Below are 19,805 nucleotides of genomic sequence, written 5' to 3'. Positions count from 1 at the left end.
CTGGGGCACAGCCCAGCACCAGAAAAAGAAAATTTCAAAAACTACTGTAGGATTCAATCATGACGGCGGGTCACGTGCTGGCATTAGAATAACCAGCGTCAGACAAAGTTTACACAGATGAGCAACATACTTAAAGCTTTGACGTGTATAAACCTACTTTTTCACACCTGAGGCGGAGATTGGTTTTGCCACGTAGAAACAATGCACTTTTGATTATGCATGTGGTGTGTAGGAATTATTGCATTAGATTCCAAGTGGAGAGTATCTGGCAACATCGCAAACTTTTCTCTCTGCCTCGGAGCTATAAACCGTGGCTTATCCGCCGTCATGTTCTGTATCCTACAATAGTTATATTTAAATCAAAAGCATAAGCCAGGTGTGGGTGATTAATTGTATTCGAATGACGAATGATTATTTTTATATGAGACAGTCCGGAGGATCTCCGCAACAAAAACTAAGTTATTAAATAACTATTAATTTTGACACTGACAGAACATATCCTACAGATGCGTCAGAAAATATATAAATTGTATATTAATGACCAATTCGGGTAGGAGATCTTTAAAACGTGATCAATGCTCTAAACGTATTAAGACGCCGATTAAACCGGATATGGGGTTGGCTCCCGTAAATGTCCTTAAATCCAGTCACAGGTGCAATCAATTAAAATAATTACGCGTAGAGGATAAAGCCCACTACTATCGATCGGGAACTTGCATTTTTGTCAAAATCACCATCTGTTTTTCGTGTTTATGTATCGATACTCGGCAACATTCCTAAGCTCCTGCATGGTATAAGAAAGGAGAACATTATAAAACGCCGGATTAAATTTGTTTACACATAATTTTGCACTGTGTAGTCTCGAAAATGTTGACCGACGTTTCAGAGGTGCATACTGCCTCCATTTTCAGTGCCGCCCTTATGAAGGCGACAGTACCCGCCTCCGGGAACGGGGCAAAATCTCATAAGGCTACCGTCTTCATTCTCGCCATGTTGGTACTTTTCGTCCTGTCAGCGATGTTCATAATTTAATTTTATCCTCTGTTCTACCCGCCTGTAGGGGCATCCACAACTGGTCCAGATACTGCACTTATTCCTGTTTAAGTATTTTTAGCATAAAATCTTATTTATTCAAAAAAAATTCTTCAAAATTCTAACACCTTCCGCTTACATCAAGATCAGTCCGTCACCCCACACTAATAAGGCTTTATTAAATAATATAAACTGCTGCATCGGATGTAACCAGTGCTGAGAACACTCTGTATATATAAATATCAGATGTACGTACGAGGATAACCACCCCAATCTGTTGTCATGGAAACCTTTTCCCTCTTTCTTCACGGCTTTGTGTCTATTTGATGTTAGTTTGAAGTAGTTGCCTGCCAATAAGATTCTTACGTAGATTTAGAATGTATGTCTTCATCACCATTAGCAGTAGCTGACAATGTAATCGGTATACAACCAGAAGCTGCTTTGATAAAGATCATAAGTGTTTCTCCAGGCACTACTTTGTGTCCGGTTTACATTCAATGTTATACAGTTTCGTTCAGTCCAGTAGCACATTCGGTTTTATCAACAGAACGAAATACATTAAATGTAGTTTAACTTAGTATCAGTATCAATTATATCAGCAAAGTTAAAGTACATTTAGTGTAGTTAAGATTGGTAACAAAATAAAATATTCTTTAAATGGTTCAAGAGGTAAGCTTACTAGTACGTAGACCAAAGAAAAATAAAAACACATTCAGTAAAATGTTACTTTTCTAACAATTAATTTTGTTATCAGTTAGACTCCACTTAAAATTACGAATAATTTAACTTCTAATATCCAACAGGCAGACTCCAAGATAAACAAACAATGCTGTATAGTTTTTGTATTATTTAACCTGCTCTCACGTCTATTTTATAAATTTAAGTAAAAGTAAATAATGATAAACGAGGCATACAGATATGAAATACAATAATTTCCTTAATTTAACAAAACATTTATACGGTCCAGATGACACGGCTGAATTTATTTTAACTCAGCTGTATAAATATTTTTTTTAATTTTTTTTATATAAACCTCGCGCTGAATTTATGAATACCAACCACTCTGATATTTTTTTTTCTAGTATAATTTTCCGTTCCTGATTCATCCTCATGTTGTGTTCTTCATGATCTATAATTTTTTCAAGGAACGTAGAGTCTGTATTGGGTAATGGACGACTCCAGTCCACGAAACTTTCACATCAATTCCGCAGACAAAATTATTATTATTATTATTATTCCTTTCCATGTTACTCCGAGATATTATTTTTAAAATCACTACAAATTCTTGTTTGAATCAAGAGTCAATTAAAGTCACGGTGTTTTGGTCTAAGTTTTTAAGTCATCAAAATATGTTGGATAATGGAAGGTTCCCTACTAGGATGGTCGTTCACAGAAATACGACTTTCAAAATGCCAGATTAAAGACTGACAAAAAAAATTTTACAAAAAAAAACAGTGTAATAACAATTAAAATTTAATAGAATAATGTTTCGTAGCATCAGAAATGGAAAAGGTCTCATTAAATTCATCTCTGATACTTTCTGAGACAATTGAATCGGCCTTCGGTACATGAACAATATTTCTAACAGTTCTGTGATCTCATCTTTTCCAGTTGGACTTGGAATGAGTATGACGATGACCCTCAACCCAAATGGAGTAGGACTCGAAACAGCACTGAACAAAATGGCGTCTGCCAATCAGCTAGAGCCTTCCATAATCGACTCCGCCCCGACTTCGAGCAGCATTAAATATCAGCTGTAGTTTGTGCAGTGGCAAAGTTCAAAATGAAGACGAAACACCAATAACATAGCAGATGAATAATAATCACAACAGTTGTAGGATAGTACAACACTGAATCACAATTGTTAATGCGGTTTTTTACCGACAGATGGCTTCACCACGCCATCAGGACGTTACAGAGAGTGAGCCAGAATTTATTCAGTTTTGTATTTTAAAATAAATACAGGATAAAAACTTTGTACATAAGCAGGAATTAGAGACTGCAGTTGTCGTTTTACTAAGTTATAAACTGCAACATAAAAGACTAATTAACTTATCTTCAGAGTCGGGTTATATACATATTATATATATATATATACACATACATGAATATATGAAAACTCTTTTCGTATCTTTACACCATCCACAAAACACTAAAACACAAAATACAAGCATACGCGAATCACCTATTAAGTATAGTCCACAACACCCAGTTCAAATCGAGCAGTTAACTATGAAATCATGTTATAAAACAATATATGAAAATATTGATAATTATTATTGTGAAGGCAAGCTAAACTCCTTGGAATTCGGGACTGTTATTCTTTTGTTAATTGTACAACAAAACTCAGAGACGAGCAGAAAATAATGTTACGCTATTGCATCGGGAAAATATTAAAGGAACACAAAAATTTGTCAAATGTATTACTAACAACATTGTAGAAAAGAAACCATACATATTTTTTATGATCCCTGGGCAATAATTACAAACGTATCTTTAAACAATAGCTTTTTTTATTAGTTATTTTGATTTTTATCTCATTGTAGATGTGTATCAAAATTTTATATAAGTTTGCGCCGATCGTAGATCTGATCTGATATGTTGAAACTAATCACAAGTAACAAACACTTTAAGCGTGCTTAAAATGGTTTAAGTAAGTTTGTAATAACGATGTATAAGAAAGATTAATAACAAATATTTGAAGATATAACACAAAGAGACGCACAACTTGCTGTCTTAGCTCATATTAAGAGAGAGCTTTAGAGAAGTTTGTTTGGTTATCTGCTATTCAAATCTCCCCTCAGTCTGCAGACAAAAGACAGGATTATGGGCAAGGAAGAAACAATATCTCGGAACTGATATCGACGCATTAATGTTTTTGTTTACTTAAGAAATAAATATATATCAATGAACACTTAAAAAACATTGTCTAAATAATAATAATAAATAACTCTTTTTGTAAACCTGCATTAAAATACGCCCCCGTTAGAATTGTAAGTGGGCAAAAATAACTTACGAAAATTATTATTTCTGTTTATTATTTTAACCAAATTAAAACTTTGAGCAGACTCCGTAAGCGAAATACTGAGTAACAGACGTAGTAAACAAGGTGGTATTCGTAGTAACCACTAATCTGTAAAGAGTTAAATTATTGTCTGTTGAGGCTAAAGATTTGCGACCGAAATGTTAGAAAGAATAAATATAAATCCATCATAAATTAAATTAACGTTACAAAATTTAATAGGCACAGACACTGTCTTTAAATTAACCACAAATAAAAAAATTACAACATTCGACTACTTAAAATACGATGTTTATTACTGCATGTGATTTCTAGCTGGGTCTTTGCTTCGATTCTGGAGGCTCGTGAATTAAAGAGGAACAGCTGAGACCTTCGTGTTGATCTTCAATTACTCAGAGTAAATGCTGTGAGCCACGAATTCACTATTCATAAGACAGACAGTCACTAATGCTACGAGTCCTTCCACATGACAATGATCCGCTACACAATGCGATTTCTTCAATGTTTGTATTTGTTACCACGAAGTCATAAATTTTCTTTTTCGGCTGTACTCTCAATGTTACAGACGACAAAACCATGAAATTATTTGCTTTTATCGTCAAACTTTGAAGCGGGGAGTTCTTTCTTATGTTCTTCATTCATCTTCTGCGGTAACCCGTCCTGTCTAATGCCTTTCCAGGATCGTTTCTATTTAAAGTTTAATCTTTTGTTCTATGGCAATGTATAAAACCCAAGAGACGTCATAGGTACATAACATTTCCTTAACAGGTTTTCTGACGAAACAAAAATTCAGTCTAGAAATGCCAGTACTTTTAAACGAGATATATCGTGCTTAACATAGAAAGGTTTGATTCATTGCGAATGTGCAACTGATCCTTATTTCTACGACTATGTTTCAGTCGCACAGGTTATATGGCGTGAAATTTAACAAAAGTGCTTAAATGTCTGGAACGAGCAGTCTCATAGGCAAGGCCTGTTACAAAGCAGTCTTAACAGAATTAGAAAAAAAACCACGAAACATTTCAGTCAATATAATCGGTCGCATCCTAAAAAAACATTCAAAAACGCTAGCCTTATATGAACATTTCAACCGGAGATCAACAAAGTCCAAAATAAATAAATTAAAAATACGTAAAGTTTTAGTGCCCAAAAAAATACATGTGTACGTATATTTAATATTTTTTTTAGTAAGTAGTGTCTAGATTCGTGTTATCTACGTTCAAAAAAAATAAACTTCTGTAAAATGAAAATTTACTAAACGTTTATTACTAGCGTAAACAAACAAAACTTCTCATAAAGTTCGTGCTGCTAATCCAAAATACTACTTCAAAGTAAATCAAATCGACCAATTGATTATATGGTCTTGTGTCAAAACATCTTCTTTATTAACCAAACAAAATGAGTAAAAAGAAAAAGTCTGAAAATTTCATAGGTCTAAAGTCGAAGTTAAAGTTACGTCTTCTGGCAAATGGGACAAGCTAAGTAATATTGCAATATTTAATCTATTTAAGCAAGATGTGCGTCTCTTTTAAAAGATCATTTTAGAACGATGCTTATTATAAAATACTGAAATAAATAACTGTGAATTCTGAAGAAGGTAGAAAGTGGTGGAATGACACGGTATGTTTATAAACATGGCTGCCTTTACACAGACGAGTGTTTCGTTAGTGGAGTGATTTAATTACGGGACCAAAACAACACAAATCAGCACTAAAATATTTTCATGGCGATCTGCATCGATATGCAATTGCTCCATCGCCGAACTTATGTTCTTGGGCTGATAAGCGAAGAGCGACGTCATGGAAACGTGTCCTCTGTTAGGCCACGTTGAAGCGCCTCATTTCGCAAAGAGAGAGAGATTGCAGGGTCTTATCTCCAAAAATACTTATGTGACGCACGGCTAGGGTATTTTGTTTTGGCAATGTTCCACTTTGCAACATGTGTCCCAAATTATAATGTAAAAAAAAACGCGTATCTTTATATTGAAACTTCGTCATTTCATTTTACGATTACCCTGTGTTTTATTCGAACTTTCTGCGATGAAATAAATATTGACTTTTATTGGAAATATTGATTTATACTGCAGCAGTGTTACTTAAAACATCAAATTCAACGTTTCATGGTGTTTTACATTCCAATGTTGGTTAAAGTCGGATAACAAAAAGGGACGCTTCTGAGCACGTGACTGGTGGGGGAATCCCCACGCAGCCAAGTGGGGATTCCCAAATCTGGCGTCAGTAATGCCATTCGCAATTATCAAAGTTTTAGTTCCTGGTGAACGCAACAGAACTGTTAGGTTGTGCGTACATTTCTTAAATTGTTTATTACACTCAAGGCTCTAACTCGTGTGGTCCTTTCTCCGAGAAAAAAAATAAAGTATTTTTACCAGATACGATTATATTCAATTATGACCCTTATGTGTGTTGATGTTTCCTAAACGCAAGGAAGGAGGTATAAATATTTAATGTTAAAGAAGATAATAACTATTTTTATCCGAATTGTATAATGTTTCGCAACTTGCTTGGACTGGCGTGTGATAAACATCTTGAGAAAAGAAGGAATGTTCGAAATAAAATAAAGAATTCGGGATTATATGTGTGTTTTAAACAACGAAAAATTCAATTATGATCTCGATAATGACTAAATTTGTACATGTAAACCAATAAAATACGATCTTTGAAAGAGGGAAAACATTTAAGATATAATTAAATAAGATATAAATTCAAACCCATATTCGATTAAACAATTCTTTCACTGAAAATGTGATGTTTCATAAAAAAAAACCTCGCCTCTTAGAAGGTGTCATAGGTATAACATTTTATCAAATATTTTGCTGATAAAGTATATTCTGGTATTTATGATGATTCGACGCTTCGCCATTTTTATTCGTAATAGATAAAAAAATGTATAAAGTTCTACCTCGAAATGAGAATCTTGGAATGTTTAATATCTTAGCTTTATAAGCCATAAATATAATTACTTTTCAACATTATTGGGCGCAACTGTGTGATTGTTTCCGTAAAATTTCAGTAAATACTTTACGTTTAAGAAATATTTAAAATTTAGAAACTCACAAATATGTAAAACAATATAAAAGTTTGAGGAACACTGCTCAGTATAACGATATGTATCGATCTATAAGCTAAGATGAGAGGTCACATTTGCATGAATAAATAAATAAATTAGTTTCTCGGGGGGGACAGTCTCATCACGCATGCGCACAATGTTGGCACCAAAAAGGCGTGGAGTAAACTTAGTGCAATTAAATACAGATTTAAAATTACGGCAGTGTATAAACTCACAGAGGTATGAAAAGAAATAACTCCCCAAATTTATATAATGCTAATATTATACAACACTGTTACTATACATATACCTTGTTTCTATGAGTGCTCTAGTATAATATCGTAGTTTAAAAAAATTATTGATGACTTCAAAGATGTATGTATGCACTTTTATGCAATGAGATTCTTGTAATGCAGTTATTCTAAACTTATTACGTCGACAAGTATTCTCTTAATCGCTTCGCATTTAAGAGTGTTAAAAAATTGTTTGCCGACAGGTATAAAAAAAATATTGTTTCTTTTCTTGTTAATTATTTTTTTTAATTTCTCGCCATCGTACTATTAAATAGTCTGCTATAAACAACTACCCCAAAAGCGCTGGACGCTTGACCACGTGGGTCACCGTAAACAGACGCTTGACATTCATATACAGGGCCACCAATATAATAAAACGAAATTTTCCGCCGATAAAAATAATAACAGCGTGAGGGATGATGGAAAATAATTTCAAAATACAGAAAAAAAATAATCATTTTGCACCCCTACGTCATCCGTAAAAAAAATTTATATCAACCAAAATTTACAACACTTTTCTGCCAATTGTGCTGAATCATAACATCACATCACAAACAGATAACAAAAAAATTCCCAGCCATTCTTCAGAACAAAACTTTTTTTAATTCCTTATTTAACACACTGTTACTAACTAGTAAAAAGTAAAGTTTGTCCCACTATACGCCATGTAGGCGCTTGGGGGGAGTGGAGGTATAGCTCCTCTCTTCCTTGACCTCGGCACTAGATGGGGGTGAGTGGCCGGCTTTACCCCCGGGAAAGGACCCCGGTACCCATTGTAGAGGAGGCTGGGTGGGCCCCAGAGCCGATCTGGACGAAGAGGCTAGAGGAAAAAAATCCTCTGCCCCCATCGGGATCGAACCCCGGTCGTCCAGCCCGTAGCTAGTCACTATACTGACTGAGCTATCCCAGCTCATGTTATTAACTAGTTCTACAATATATTGTTATTATTATTATTATTATCGTGAAAAATGTCATTAACCATGAACATTTCTTTGATACGCACTGTATTATATTTTTGAGGAATGTTAGGCTACGGGCAGAGTGCTCATGTACTCAGCAACCAGGGGGGGCTCGGCAAAAGTTTACCACCAACGCAATATCCGGTAACTGCAGCAAGCTCCTGCCGACTTCTGTGTCTCGAATTATAACTGTTACAAATAGTTCCTTTCCTTCTCGGTAGAGGGGGAACGGACAAAGTCCTGAAGAGTAAAATGTCTTAAGAATGTCAAATGATAACTACATTACGATACTTATATCGATGAATCAAAACTATGCACGTTAATCGATATGCACATAACATCGGCTTAAGTATTATCGATAGCAGATGCCTTTTTCGACTCTTCGATATATAGGGAAAAAATATTTTAATATCGACATCGCTTAAAATAAAAAATATGGACGTCAGTCGATATCAATACCGTGGTATACCGACCAAAATACTTCGATATCAATGTTTATAAATATTATAAATTATGAGTGCATTAATTAATTCACCAACAAAAACAAAAGAAATGTTATTTGTACATATCGACACTTCATGGTACAGACTAAAATACTTTAAATATCGATTTTGACTTTATACATCGATGTGGAGTATTTGTGTTCTTTAAAATCGTCTAGTGTTATATAAGAACACGACATCGACGTAAAAATTCTAAATCGATGTTATTAAATCACTTGACGTTCTGTTTCTGCACTTAACTCTTTCCGAAGTAAATGCCGGCTGTCTGTTCCTCACTCAAACCCTCTTTCACGATAATTTAAAATAATGTAAAGAAAGAGAAGAGATGACGCAACGAGATGTAATAATTAAACCGTCACAGGGTGTCGCCAAGGTTTTGGCTTGGCTTCATTCTGGAATGTCTTGCATTCTCCTTGTTCATACTTCGTTCCATCCCATTAACTTTTACTAAAGAACAAGGTAAACTAATAATAAAGTATAATAAATATATATAAAGTTAATATAACTTGCGTTTTATTAACCCTTCCTTATTTTCGAAAGTTCCTAACATTATTTCTTTCAGGATTCGGCAACAAACATTGAACCTCGGCTCTATATAGGGGTAAGTGGTCAGGATCACGCCCCCGGCCGAGCTTTACCCCCGGGAAAGTACCCCATTCGTCTAGTCCGTAACCCATAACTATATCGACTGAGCCACCCCCGCGTCTGTCATCACAGTAATCAGAAACAAATACTGAACAAAAAAATTACATAATTCTCATTTAAATAATATTTAACAACTATTAAATTGCCCGTCAATAATGATAGTACAATCCAAAGTAATAAATACAGTGTGTTATAAATATCCCGTAAGGTTCAAAATCCCTTAACACCATTACCATGGCCTCGATTACAACAACACAAACATTCATAAATATTATATCACTAAGGCTCAAAATCCCTATACAGTAAAGTATCACCAACGAATACTGTTTAATATATATATATATATATATATATATATAACTTGGTCAGAAAAAGATTTATGCCACCATAAAAATGTGGGGCGCTAGTTGCTATCAAGCTGAACATAACCTCTGAACATAACCCTATTCAAATACTCATCTATCCTGTCATTAAATCAGGTTTTCACTCAGACCCGACGAAATAATCGATAAGAGAATTATTCCTTGCTTTCAATTTTCTATTCTAAAAACTAAACTTGCCTGTCGCAGAATGAGCATAAATCACAATTGAATTTACCTTATATCACGCTGCTAATGATTTGGTACCGAGACGCTCACTCTCCCCCAATCTCAATTTTGATACACTGAGCTACAAATATTTCCCAATTAATTCCCTCTATCCGCTCATTCAATCGTCATATTACAAACGTTCAAATAAACATGCTTATAGTCTGAAAGGCACATCACCAACTTCTACCATCAGAATAAACACCCAATAAAACACATAATCGCTGCAATGCAACATGTAGCATGTCTGAATGCTCTTTATATTTACCAATTACGATATTTGAGACAAAACAACATTCCACAAAATACAATTCCTGAACTGCCCTACAATTCTGCAAGTTAAAGCATGTATATAGATTGTCAGAGTTTCATTACACAATGTTAAGTGTTAAGTTTTTAAACAACATAGAAAAAAATATGGAAGACTTACATGTAGAAGGTTAACAACGAAAGAATGCCCGCAGGTTTCCAAAACGTACGCCTCGAACACAGAATTCAAGACTTCTTAAGCACAGTAATATGAAATTCAAAACACATTAATTTCACACCGGAACATACTTAACCCCACGTCAAAACACAACTAAACTAATCATTTAACGTTACCAACAACTTTTGATAGACTCCTACAGAGGACGCCAACGGCAAAAAGGTTACATGCTGCCATCTCTTGAGCTTTCTACGAATGAGGAAGTGGGTATGATGGTGTTAGTATACGCTTAAATTAATACAAAGGCACATTGAATTTAATCACGAACAATAATTGTATGAGCTATGGGCATTGAATTTTCCATGCTAACCAAATCGTCTCCTCCTACTTCTTTATGTTGGTTAAACATCGTAATAAAGTAAGTATCCTATATGAGATTTGAGGTTATACTACTACTAAAATTCTGAATGAACTTCGGAGTGAATTTCCATAACAGCAAATAGTTGTCTATCTATAAGTGAATCTTGAAATCTGTAGCATTTTTATAACTGCAGTAATCTAGCATTAAAGGGCAGAATGTGCGTATAAATCACTGTCATTCAGAAACGGCAGGCAGACCATAACAGTACACCTTTCAGAAGCAATATTACAGAAATATGTCAATGAAATCCATACATCTCCTGACCATACTCAGACACACTGGAATGCCAGAAGTTGCCCATGTATTTAACAAAAATAATCGTTTTAAATCATTTTATGTTGGAAGCAATTACATGAGAGCTGGGAAAAAAAATGTCAAAAGTACCCACACAGGCACGTATATAAAATAAAAGTTATTGAAGCTTGAAGAAATTACAAGACGGGAAAAATTACTTTTTGGGTGGTTAGGCCTGGACAACGTCAAGTTAGAGGTTGTCTGTTAAGTTTTTGTTTCATTTGCTCAATATGTTGACAGACGCAAATAATCACTCCCAAGTACGGTATCTCCCACGTACACTGTCGGATGCTTTGCTAGTTTTAATATATTGGTTTGTGGATTTAAAATTAATTATACAATATTCAATGCTTTCCACTGAATTTTCTTGAATTCCTGACACATTTTGAATACTCCCTTCAATTATTTCAAAAAATAAAATATTACAATTAGGGTCATGCATCAAGTAAAGAAGAATCTATTTAATATGTATGATTTGAAATTTTTCACAGCGACTAAGTAAAGTGAATTCTTCTTGGACTACCAGCCGTGTCAGGTGGCCGAACAACATTTCAAGAACCATCTTCATCCTCATCCTCAGGGTACAGAGTATTTCAGTACCCTGAGGATGAAGATGGGTCTCAAAACGTTGGTGTTTTCGCCATTCAGCGACCTGACGCGGCCAATAGCCCAAGAAGAATCAACTTCTATATGCACTGACCATATGTGCTGAATTTGAGGCTTGTTTACTCAGAACTTTATTTTGGCCAGTTACCCTCTGTTCCTGTGAACACCTCAATTATCAATTATCATTATCAATTTTATGAAAACAATTATGCAATTATACTTGTTCGTAGGATTAAATAACAATGATGCATTACTGGAAGTGAGGTTACTTAGTTATTAAGGACTGTCAACATATTCGGAAGAACTTTCCTGTTCATTTACGTACTGAAGCACATTTGAAATGAATTTCTTTGCCTTCCACACTGTGAACTTAAGTTCCTGGTTACATCCATCAACAAACAAGTCCCGTATCCTTCGCTGTATTTCCTCATTAAACCCTGGAAGAGAATATGACTTAATGAACGCAGCCGGTTATGGTCAATATGAATTTAAGAGTATTTATGTTCAAACCCTAAAATGCACTATTTTAAGTTAAAATACCAGATGCTGATATTCTCTATGCAACCAAGAGAGAAACCAACATCAATTAAACAACATTTTTAATTAATGGACAGATTTTCATTCTGTACTGCATTTGGCCTACTTAGAGAAAGGTTTTGCGACTCTCTCTGGGATAAGATTGCTGACAATATTGTGTGAAGTGTAAAAATTCTGAAGCTCCTCAAAGTGTGAGATCACAGTTTGCTAAAGATGACAGTTGAGGTTAAAAACGTCCATGTACTTAAACAAAACACCAGGAAGAAGTTTTATGGAGAAGTGAAACTAAAATCTAGATACATTTTTAAATACAATGTCTTTACCTCCCTGGAAAAATTCCTCAGTACCCAATGGAACCCAGACGTAATCTAGAGAGTAAGAAAGACGAAAATCCATTTTCCTGACAGAAATCAACCCCTGGTAATCCAGACCGCGGCCAGTCATTTTATTGTCAGAGCTATCAAAGCTAATTATAAATATCACTGTTTTCTCTTAGAATTTTAAGTTTGATTACTTACTATTCTGAGAAGCATTTTTCAATAAAACTTCCTACCTCCTGATTCAATCCGTATTCCTTGTGGTTCGTAGTAAATCTGCTTGTCGTTATACAGAAGAATAACAGTCAACCACATGTGTGAATGCTTCTGACCTTTAGGTCGAAATCCCACTTCTACATGCAAGTTGTCCATGATGAAGATGGTGTGATTGACCTAGAACAAGTCAGAAAATTCACCAGAATATGCAACCTAACCTAAACAATAAAAATTCAGAAAGCACCATTATAGAAAACGTTGAAGATTTCTGTCTTCTGGGTTATTGCGCTGTGTAGTCTGGTCGATGTTAACCAACGTTTCAGAGGTCATACTGCCTCCGTCATCAGGCCCTGATGACGGAGGCAGTATGACCTCTGAAACGTTGGTTAACATCGACCAGACTACACAGCCCAATAACCCAGAAGACAGAAATCTTCATACTCACCGCTGTGAGAACCTCAAGTCTTACATAGAAAACGTTGTTTGTGATTTTCTATGACTTATTGGCCTCAGCTTTCATTCATTGTAAAACAAATATCTTGTCCCAAAGCCACATTTTAGTGTGTCAGAAATTATTTTACTTTGCATGACATTAAATATTCACCATATCAAACATTATTTCAAATAAGAGTCGTAGATCTTAATTGGTTTATACATTACAGCAGACACTAATTCTGAAAATATAATTCATTTCCTACGAGTACCATATGAGAATCATTATGGCATTAGAGGAGAATAGTAAGCTATCCTCATTTGGACTATTAACGTGATTTATACATAGTGAAGGAAAATACACAACCAGTCATGGAATTCATTATCTGTATCAGCACGGGGGCTCGAAAATGAATTATATGCCTTCGTTCTTCTAAAAAGTACAGGCACGGGCGGTTTAGAAATGGAAGTCCCAAATTTAATACGTCAACCGACTGAGATATCGAAGTCAAGTTCCACGTAATTTCATTACGATCCACAAACAACGCCAAGATCTATATACGACATAATTTAATTACGATAAGAACACTCACAGCAATATAATTGTTTTACAAACTCCATTGTGCTATTTATGACACCCATTTTAGTATTTATTATTACAATTTTTCTTCTTAAACGTGGTGAGTACTGGTTACGCGAGTAACTTGTACATTCATACCGACAGGTGGCTCGCCTAACCATCAGGAGGAATTAAAACGGCACAACTAAAGCTTGAAGGAAAGGAAAATACATATATTTATACGAAATTACAGGAATAAATCAATAAAACTGAATATCCATAACCTGTAAATAATTAGCATAGAACGAAATTATTTATTGCAGTGCTAATTTCTCTGAAAGATAATTTTATTTCTCCTCCTTTCCATATTAGTCCTCACGCACGTAAATTGTTGCCTAGAATTTATAGTCTGTCTGTAACCCTCGAAACGTTACTCTGGTTTCCCTTCAATACGCATAAATCTTTCGCCTTTTACTAAAGATTTCCGTGGAGGGGAACATATGATGAGTCTTTAAATAATTTTTTGTTGTGCCCGGCGAAAGCTGGGCCAGTTAATTCATCTAATATGCTATTTATACAGTAGTGACATAGTGCAAACGTTCCAAAAACTTTTGTCCTCCTTTCAGAACAAATTCAAGTAAACAGATTTCACATAAAATTTAGCAATGAGTATACTTTCTTTTAATTTAGTATATATTATTCAATGTATTTAATTTAAAAACCTAATAAAGCATACCCTTCATATCTGGATTAGTGGGATGAATGTGGTTGCTTGTGAGAACATAACTTATAATACCGAGGTTGGAGTTTTGAAATGGCCGCTCTAATAAGGTCGTTTTCCAGGTTCATCATAGATATAATTAGACTACACTGCCTCAACCAAGCAAAGGACGTTAAAATTGTTTCTCCATATTTCGTTAAAAAAAGTTTTTCTTACAAACAACCCCCCAGAAAACCACTCGCGCGCCCCACACTTTGGGAACCTCTGCACTAGCGTGTATAACTACGCGCAAGAAATAACCATATTTGTACTTTTTCCCATAAGAACCTCATAATCCTACCCAATGCACTTATAAATTACTGCAAAATTGTCGGAAAATATGTAATTCAATCATTGGAACACTTAATCAAATATTTAAATTTCAACACCTACGTTTATGTTGCCATCTTCATCTGCATTGACTAATTCTCTCTCAGCTTCGAAGAACTGCTTTATCTTTATCTCAGTACATTCACAAACATATTGGAGGTAACCCATAAATGTTCTGAGTTCTTCGACAGAAACTTCCTCCTTGCATAGCTTCTCCCTGATACCAATTGGCAAATGAGCCTTCTTCATTTTGAAACCTAAGGAAAGTAATTCAAGTGCTTGATACTGCAATTTCCTTATGAAATTCATACAACGTACATTAATTTTCAAATGAGTATCAGAATGTAATTAATTTTACATATAAATCACAGATCAAACCAAAATGTCATTGATTTTATTCTTTCCATAATGATTTATGCTGATTAGCAATTATTTAAACTTATAAGTTTTTTTACTTTTTTCCTGAAAATGTAAATTCACACAACTGGTGTAATACAATTATGGCTGAGACATCACCGAATATACCTCAAAACAGTTTACTCAAAAGGTTCCATAAAAAAGCAGAGAATTTATTGATTACGTGAGTGGTACTTACGATCATCAGATAAAATATGGAAGTGTACGTAGTAACTGCGATATCCAGAACGTTTTCCATAGATTGTAGGCGTCAAATCCACGTACAACTTACTGTCCGTGCACTTCTGGACATAAAGACCTGCGGAAAAGTAATAATCGATTCTATATTTATTCAAAAATCATGTTTTTTTTCCACTAAAACATTTTGGGGAGATTAGGATGACGATGAATGAAGGCATCTTGAAAAAACTGAAATGAAGCAATGTTCTAGCATATAATTTACAGAAACCTGAGTCATAAAAATACTCAGATTCAGGACTCAGACCTTCCAAGTACAGATCAGATGCACGGTGATTAAAATATATAAGCATATACAGTTTTTTTAAAATTAAAATATTTACTATATCTGCTTTCATCCCTTCTTTCCAGGTGGTGGGTCTAATTCATTTGATAGTCAACTATTTTTTCTTGGAGGCTACTTAGTTCCTGGTATGGTCTGTTCTCCTGAAACCTACAACTTCAGCTGTTCTAATTAGGCTGTCTTATTGTTTAATTAAGACCCAACACTCTGATCTGTATAGAAATGTTTGAATAATAATAATTACTTTACAAAATTGTATTCAGCCTGCCATCTGTAAGTAAATAGCCTCAGCCATTTACAGTGTTATTAAATAAACATCTAATAAATATACCACTATCACATTTTCTGAAAGCTGTTAAAGTACCTGAGAATTTATAAAAATTCAATTTATTCTTGAGCGGCTGTTTTGTGATGGCACCAGCCAACATCTGCTTTAAAAGCACTTCTTCATCCCTCAAGCTCCTCACTTCTTTTTCCAGTTCTTTTGCTTCTCTTTCAAGTTCTTCATCGGTAACTGGTGACTCTGGGGGCATTAAGGAGAGTCAGTGCTTCAGTACTTTAGCAGTTTCACGAACAAAACAACATTTGCCTAGATTGTCAGTACTGCATAACCTGCTTGGTAAACTGGATTTTATAGAAATATATGGTGCAGATGTGAACTAGATTGAACTGGCTCAGGATAGAATCTCACAATAGACTTCTGTGATTATGATCATGAAAATTTAGGTCCCAAACCAAAGGGAAATTCTTTTGCCAGCTGAATAAGTAATGTACTGGCCAAGGAATAACATGTAATATAAAGCCAGTTAATTATGATACACAAATAACAGTAACTCCATACCAGCTTCTGAAAGTTCCTCTTCAGAGATAGTACCATATGACATCTCCTGCTGGAAATAAAACCATCTGTTTAAAATAGTTGGTGCAAATAGACTTGTTATATTTTTTATGCAAATAAGAAATCCTTAATCCCAACTAATTACATAGAGAGGCCAAGAGGAATTATAATTGGTAACTGTGAAAATTTAGTGGCATAGTTCTGTGTATAATGTCCATTAGAATATATGCATGAAAGTTGACAGACATAACCTCAAAATATCACTGCTGCCATATTTGTAATGTTTAATATAAAGAAAGGCATTTCAATCAAAATTTTCTGGTGCATTTATATTTAACAACCTCTCTCATTGAAACAACAATGGTAAATAAACTATAAATCAGCTGATCACTGTAACAAACCTTCAGAGGATCACAGCCACAAAGAGAAAATGGTATGCCAAAATAGTGAATCTGTGTACTTAATAAATATCTAAAATCTTTGGGTCCATGAAACAATCACTACTGACTCAAAGGAACAGTTTGTAACTCACATCTGTTTTTCTTTCTCCTTCTGCATTCACATCTGATTCTTCACTATTGGTTGCATAGAATTCTGCGAACTCAGAAATGGACTTGTTTATTTCATCTGTGTCTTTATCACTAGTATCAATATCACTATCAGAATCCTCCATCTATAAAATGTGAGAAAAACAGTGGAAACAATTTCACCAGTTTTAATTTTCTGATTTTACTAAGACGTTTGATGATACAGAGCAAAATATAGGAATGTGAAATACACTGAATTGGTTTCCAGTAGGATAAAATCATAAGTTTAACAAGAAAATATATTAAAAAAACAATTAACAGTCAGTTAAAGTCTCAATTTCAAACACAAAGTTACATTTTCTTCCAGAAGTTAAGTAACAGGGAACAACTTTGTAATTTTGTACCCATAATATTCTGGCATCTTAAGCCCATACATCAGTTCAGCCATTATCAAACTAACTGCTGAATCCGTGTTTAAGTTATCCTTATTTGTCCAAGCACAAACATAACTTGTGGCTGATTTTGGGGGCTGTGGATAAATAACCACATAAGAAGGAACATAAGTAGTCATGGTTCTGTTTGTAATAATTACACCATCTGTACCTAAGGAACTGTTTAAAAATACCTGTGAATGAAAAATTAATCAGTTAAGACTGTGAGATGACATCATCTTAAATACTTAACAGAACGTCCTTCAATTCTCAAAACAATTTATACGACTCAAACATAACCTGCTTAGCATTCACAAATGACAATCCTGCCTCATATCAAAAGTCTATTGCACAGGCTACTTACGAATAAATTTTGGACTCTTCGAAACGCGTTTAGTACAACGCCTACTTTTATTTATCAAGTTAAAACAGCTTACCATGGGATACAGATGTGAATTATAATTTGACTTTAAGTAGGAGCGTTAACCTACACACGTTCATACCTATTTTTAAACACGCCGCCATTAATTAGTATGACGTCACCAACGATGTTACCAACACACGATCCTTAAACTCGCATTATCATGTACACCAACTGCAGAATGGTCATATTGACATAACCTCTCTAGGTTTATGCCCCAAAAGGTCTTTGAGGCCAAAGTGAACTGATTGAATTCCCAGACAAGAGATAAAAACGGCAGGATAATGTTCTGGACAATTCCGAAACTATTAGCAGCGCTGTGCAAAACTGTACGTCCTGAATTACGAGCATTTCACCTCACGTAACTGTTGTTTAACTATTTAACCCTTTACAGCCCTTACCATCTAACCGAAAAGGTAACTAGGGCGGAGTCTTTAAGCTCAAGACGATGACCTGCCCAACTGAGGTTAGGTGAATGTAAGGGAGTTGAACCCAGTTTTGCCGAAGGCTTCCACGACTATGGTTAGATAGGCCATGCTCCAGACATTTTACAATTCACTAAAAGCATAGGGTTAATTTTCGTAATAAATAATTAAACTTTGGGGTCTGTGGCATTATAACCTAAAACACCAGTATCTTTGATCAATTGCATTAAATTCCACAGTACTGACAAATACACAAAAGTTTTTATAGACATAAATTATTTCCTAATCTGTTAACAACTTATTCCAAATACTAAGACAAACAAATCAATAGCTTACCCTTATTTACAACCTAACTTCAATTGGATTTTTTACATTTGATCATCCTTTTGTACATAGGCATGCATCTGTCCTGCCATCCATTAGGTTAGGTTGATGTGCCTGCCTGTGCCCATGTTCCAAAGTCCTCCACTGTGTTAATTCAGGTTAGGCTGATATATTCATGTGTACATTCCACTGCCCATTGTCATGGCAATTATACAGCAAATGCCCTGAAGACTGAGGCAGCAAACACTCCTGAAATGTAGGTAAACTTCTACCAAACTACATGGTACAACACAGCAAAAGATGGTCATCTTCAAGATTATATATGTTACATATGAAAAATAACAAAATTCCTGACACCATCAAAAACAAAGTTCACATATAACCATTGGGAACATGAAGGACTGAGTAGAAAAACAAGGTAAGAGATAAACAACAAATAGGGGAGAACAATGAACAGGGGAAGAGTAGGAACAGATATATGTGGTGCACTTACAGAAAGATACAGAAAATGTAAGTGGTGTTATAAAATTACCTGATGGAAACATCAAAATCTGGAGGAGGTAAAAACAATCAGAAATGGTTGCAGGTCACATGGAAAGGAAATTAGATAGTATCCTACATCTCAAGAATTGTAAATTTACTTTCACAGTTTGAACTGCATGCAGTCACAATGACAGGCTATTAAAAATGACATATTTTGACCCCTAGTAAATTCAAGAATGGACATCATATTTCTCTTCTTCCTACTGGATGACAGTTCATGATTTATTTTTGCACGCTTCTATTTATTGCAGATGTGAAACTAACCTTGTCTGCAGAAATCAATGAGAAAACACCAAATATATTGAAATATATTTCCACAAAAATAAAAAAGGCACCATTATAAGAACACTCCA

At 34.7% G+C, this 19,805-nt stretch overlaps 2 protein-coding genes, 1 long non-coding RNA gene and 1 other non-coding gene across 11 annotated transcripts in view; 3 read left to right on the top strand and 1 right to left on the bottom strand.

The window, feature by feature from the left end:
- Positions 1-7,649, top strand: part of LOC110827818 (potassium voltage-gated channel protein Shaw) — a 105,881-nt gene extending 98,232 nt beyond the window's left edge. For 2 of the 3 annotated variants that reach the window (XM_022059864.2, XM_022059865.2), the window contains exon 7: positions 2,644-7,649. In XM_022059864.2, the coding sequence (XP_021915556.2) occupies positions 2,644-2,792 (149 nt within the window). In that variant the 3' untranslated portion in view covers positions 2,793-7,649. The remainder of the gene's footprint in view (positions 1-2,643) is intronic. The other variant, XM_022059867.2, reaches the window with a different exon arrangement.
- Positions 1-19,772, bottom strand: part of LOC110827823 (uncharacterized) — a 194,655-nt gene extending 174,883 nt beyond the window's left edge. For 2 of the 6 annotated variants that reach the window (XM_022059874.2, XM_022059875.2), the window contains exons 1-8: positions 18,177-18,297; positions 17,314-17,454; positions 16,785-16,833; positions 16,308-16,466; positions 15,602-15,721; positions 15,070-15,263; positions 12,946-13,102; positions 10,538-12,292 (exon numbers count right to left, since the gene is read on the bottom strand). In XM_022059874.2, the coding sequence (XP_021915566.1) occupies positions 12,132-12,292; positions 12,946-13,102; positions 15,070-15,263; positions 15,602-15,721; positions 16,308-16,466; positions 16,785-16,833; positions 17,314-17,454; positions 18,177-18,179 (984 nt within the window). In that variant the 5' untranslated portion in view covers positions 18,180-18,297 and the 3' untranslated portion in view covers positions 10,538-12,131. Of the gene's footprint in view, positions 1-10,332; positions 12,293-12,945; positions 13,103-15,069; positions 15,264-15,601; positions 15,722-16,307; positions 16,467-16,784; positions 16,834-17,313; positions 17,455-18,176; positions 18,299-18,921 lie in introns of those variants that run through there. The other 4 variants (XM_022059877.2, XM_022059879.2, XM_022059876.2 and 1 more) reach the window with 4 other exon arrangements.
- LOC110827826 (uncharacterized) lies at positions 10,812-16,201 on the top strand. The gene is made up of 2 exons (XR_002542477.2): positions 10,812-10,952; positions 16,012-16,201. It is a non-coding gene; the product is annotated as an uncharacterized LOC110827826 (long non-coding RNA).
- LOC147872105 (U5 spliceosomal RNA) lies at positions 14,347-14,465 on the top strand. The gene has a single exon (XR_015537988.1). It is a non-coding gene; the product is annotated as a U5 spliceosomal RNA (small nuclear RNA).
- Positions 19,773-19,805: the final 33 nt, after the last annotated feature.

Source organism: Zootermopsis nevadensis, unplaced genomic scaffold, assembly GCF_977971745.1.
Source record: "Zootermopsis nevadensis isolate Lab colony 2312 unplaced genomic scaffold, Znev_1.0 Znev_ptg000030l, whole genome shotgun sequence".
NCBI classification, from domain to species: domain Eukaryota; kingdom Metazoa; phylum Arthropoda; class Insecta; order Blattodea; family Termopsidae; genus Zootermopsis; species Zootermopsis nevadensis.
The sequence above is the reverse complement of the archived record's forward strand: the minus strand, read 5'-3'. Positions and strand labels throughout refer to the sequence as shown.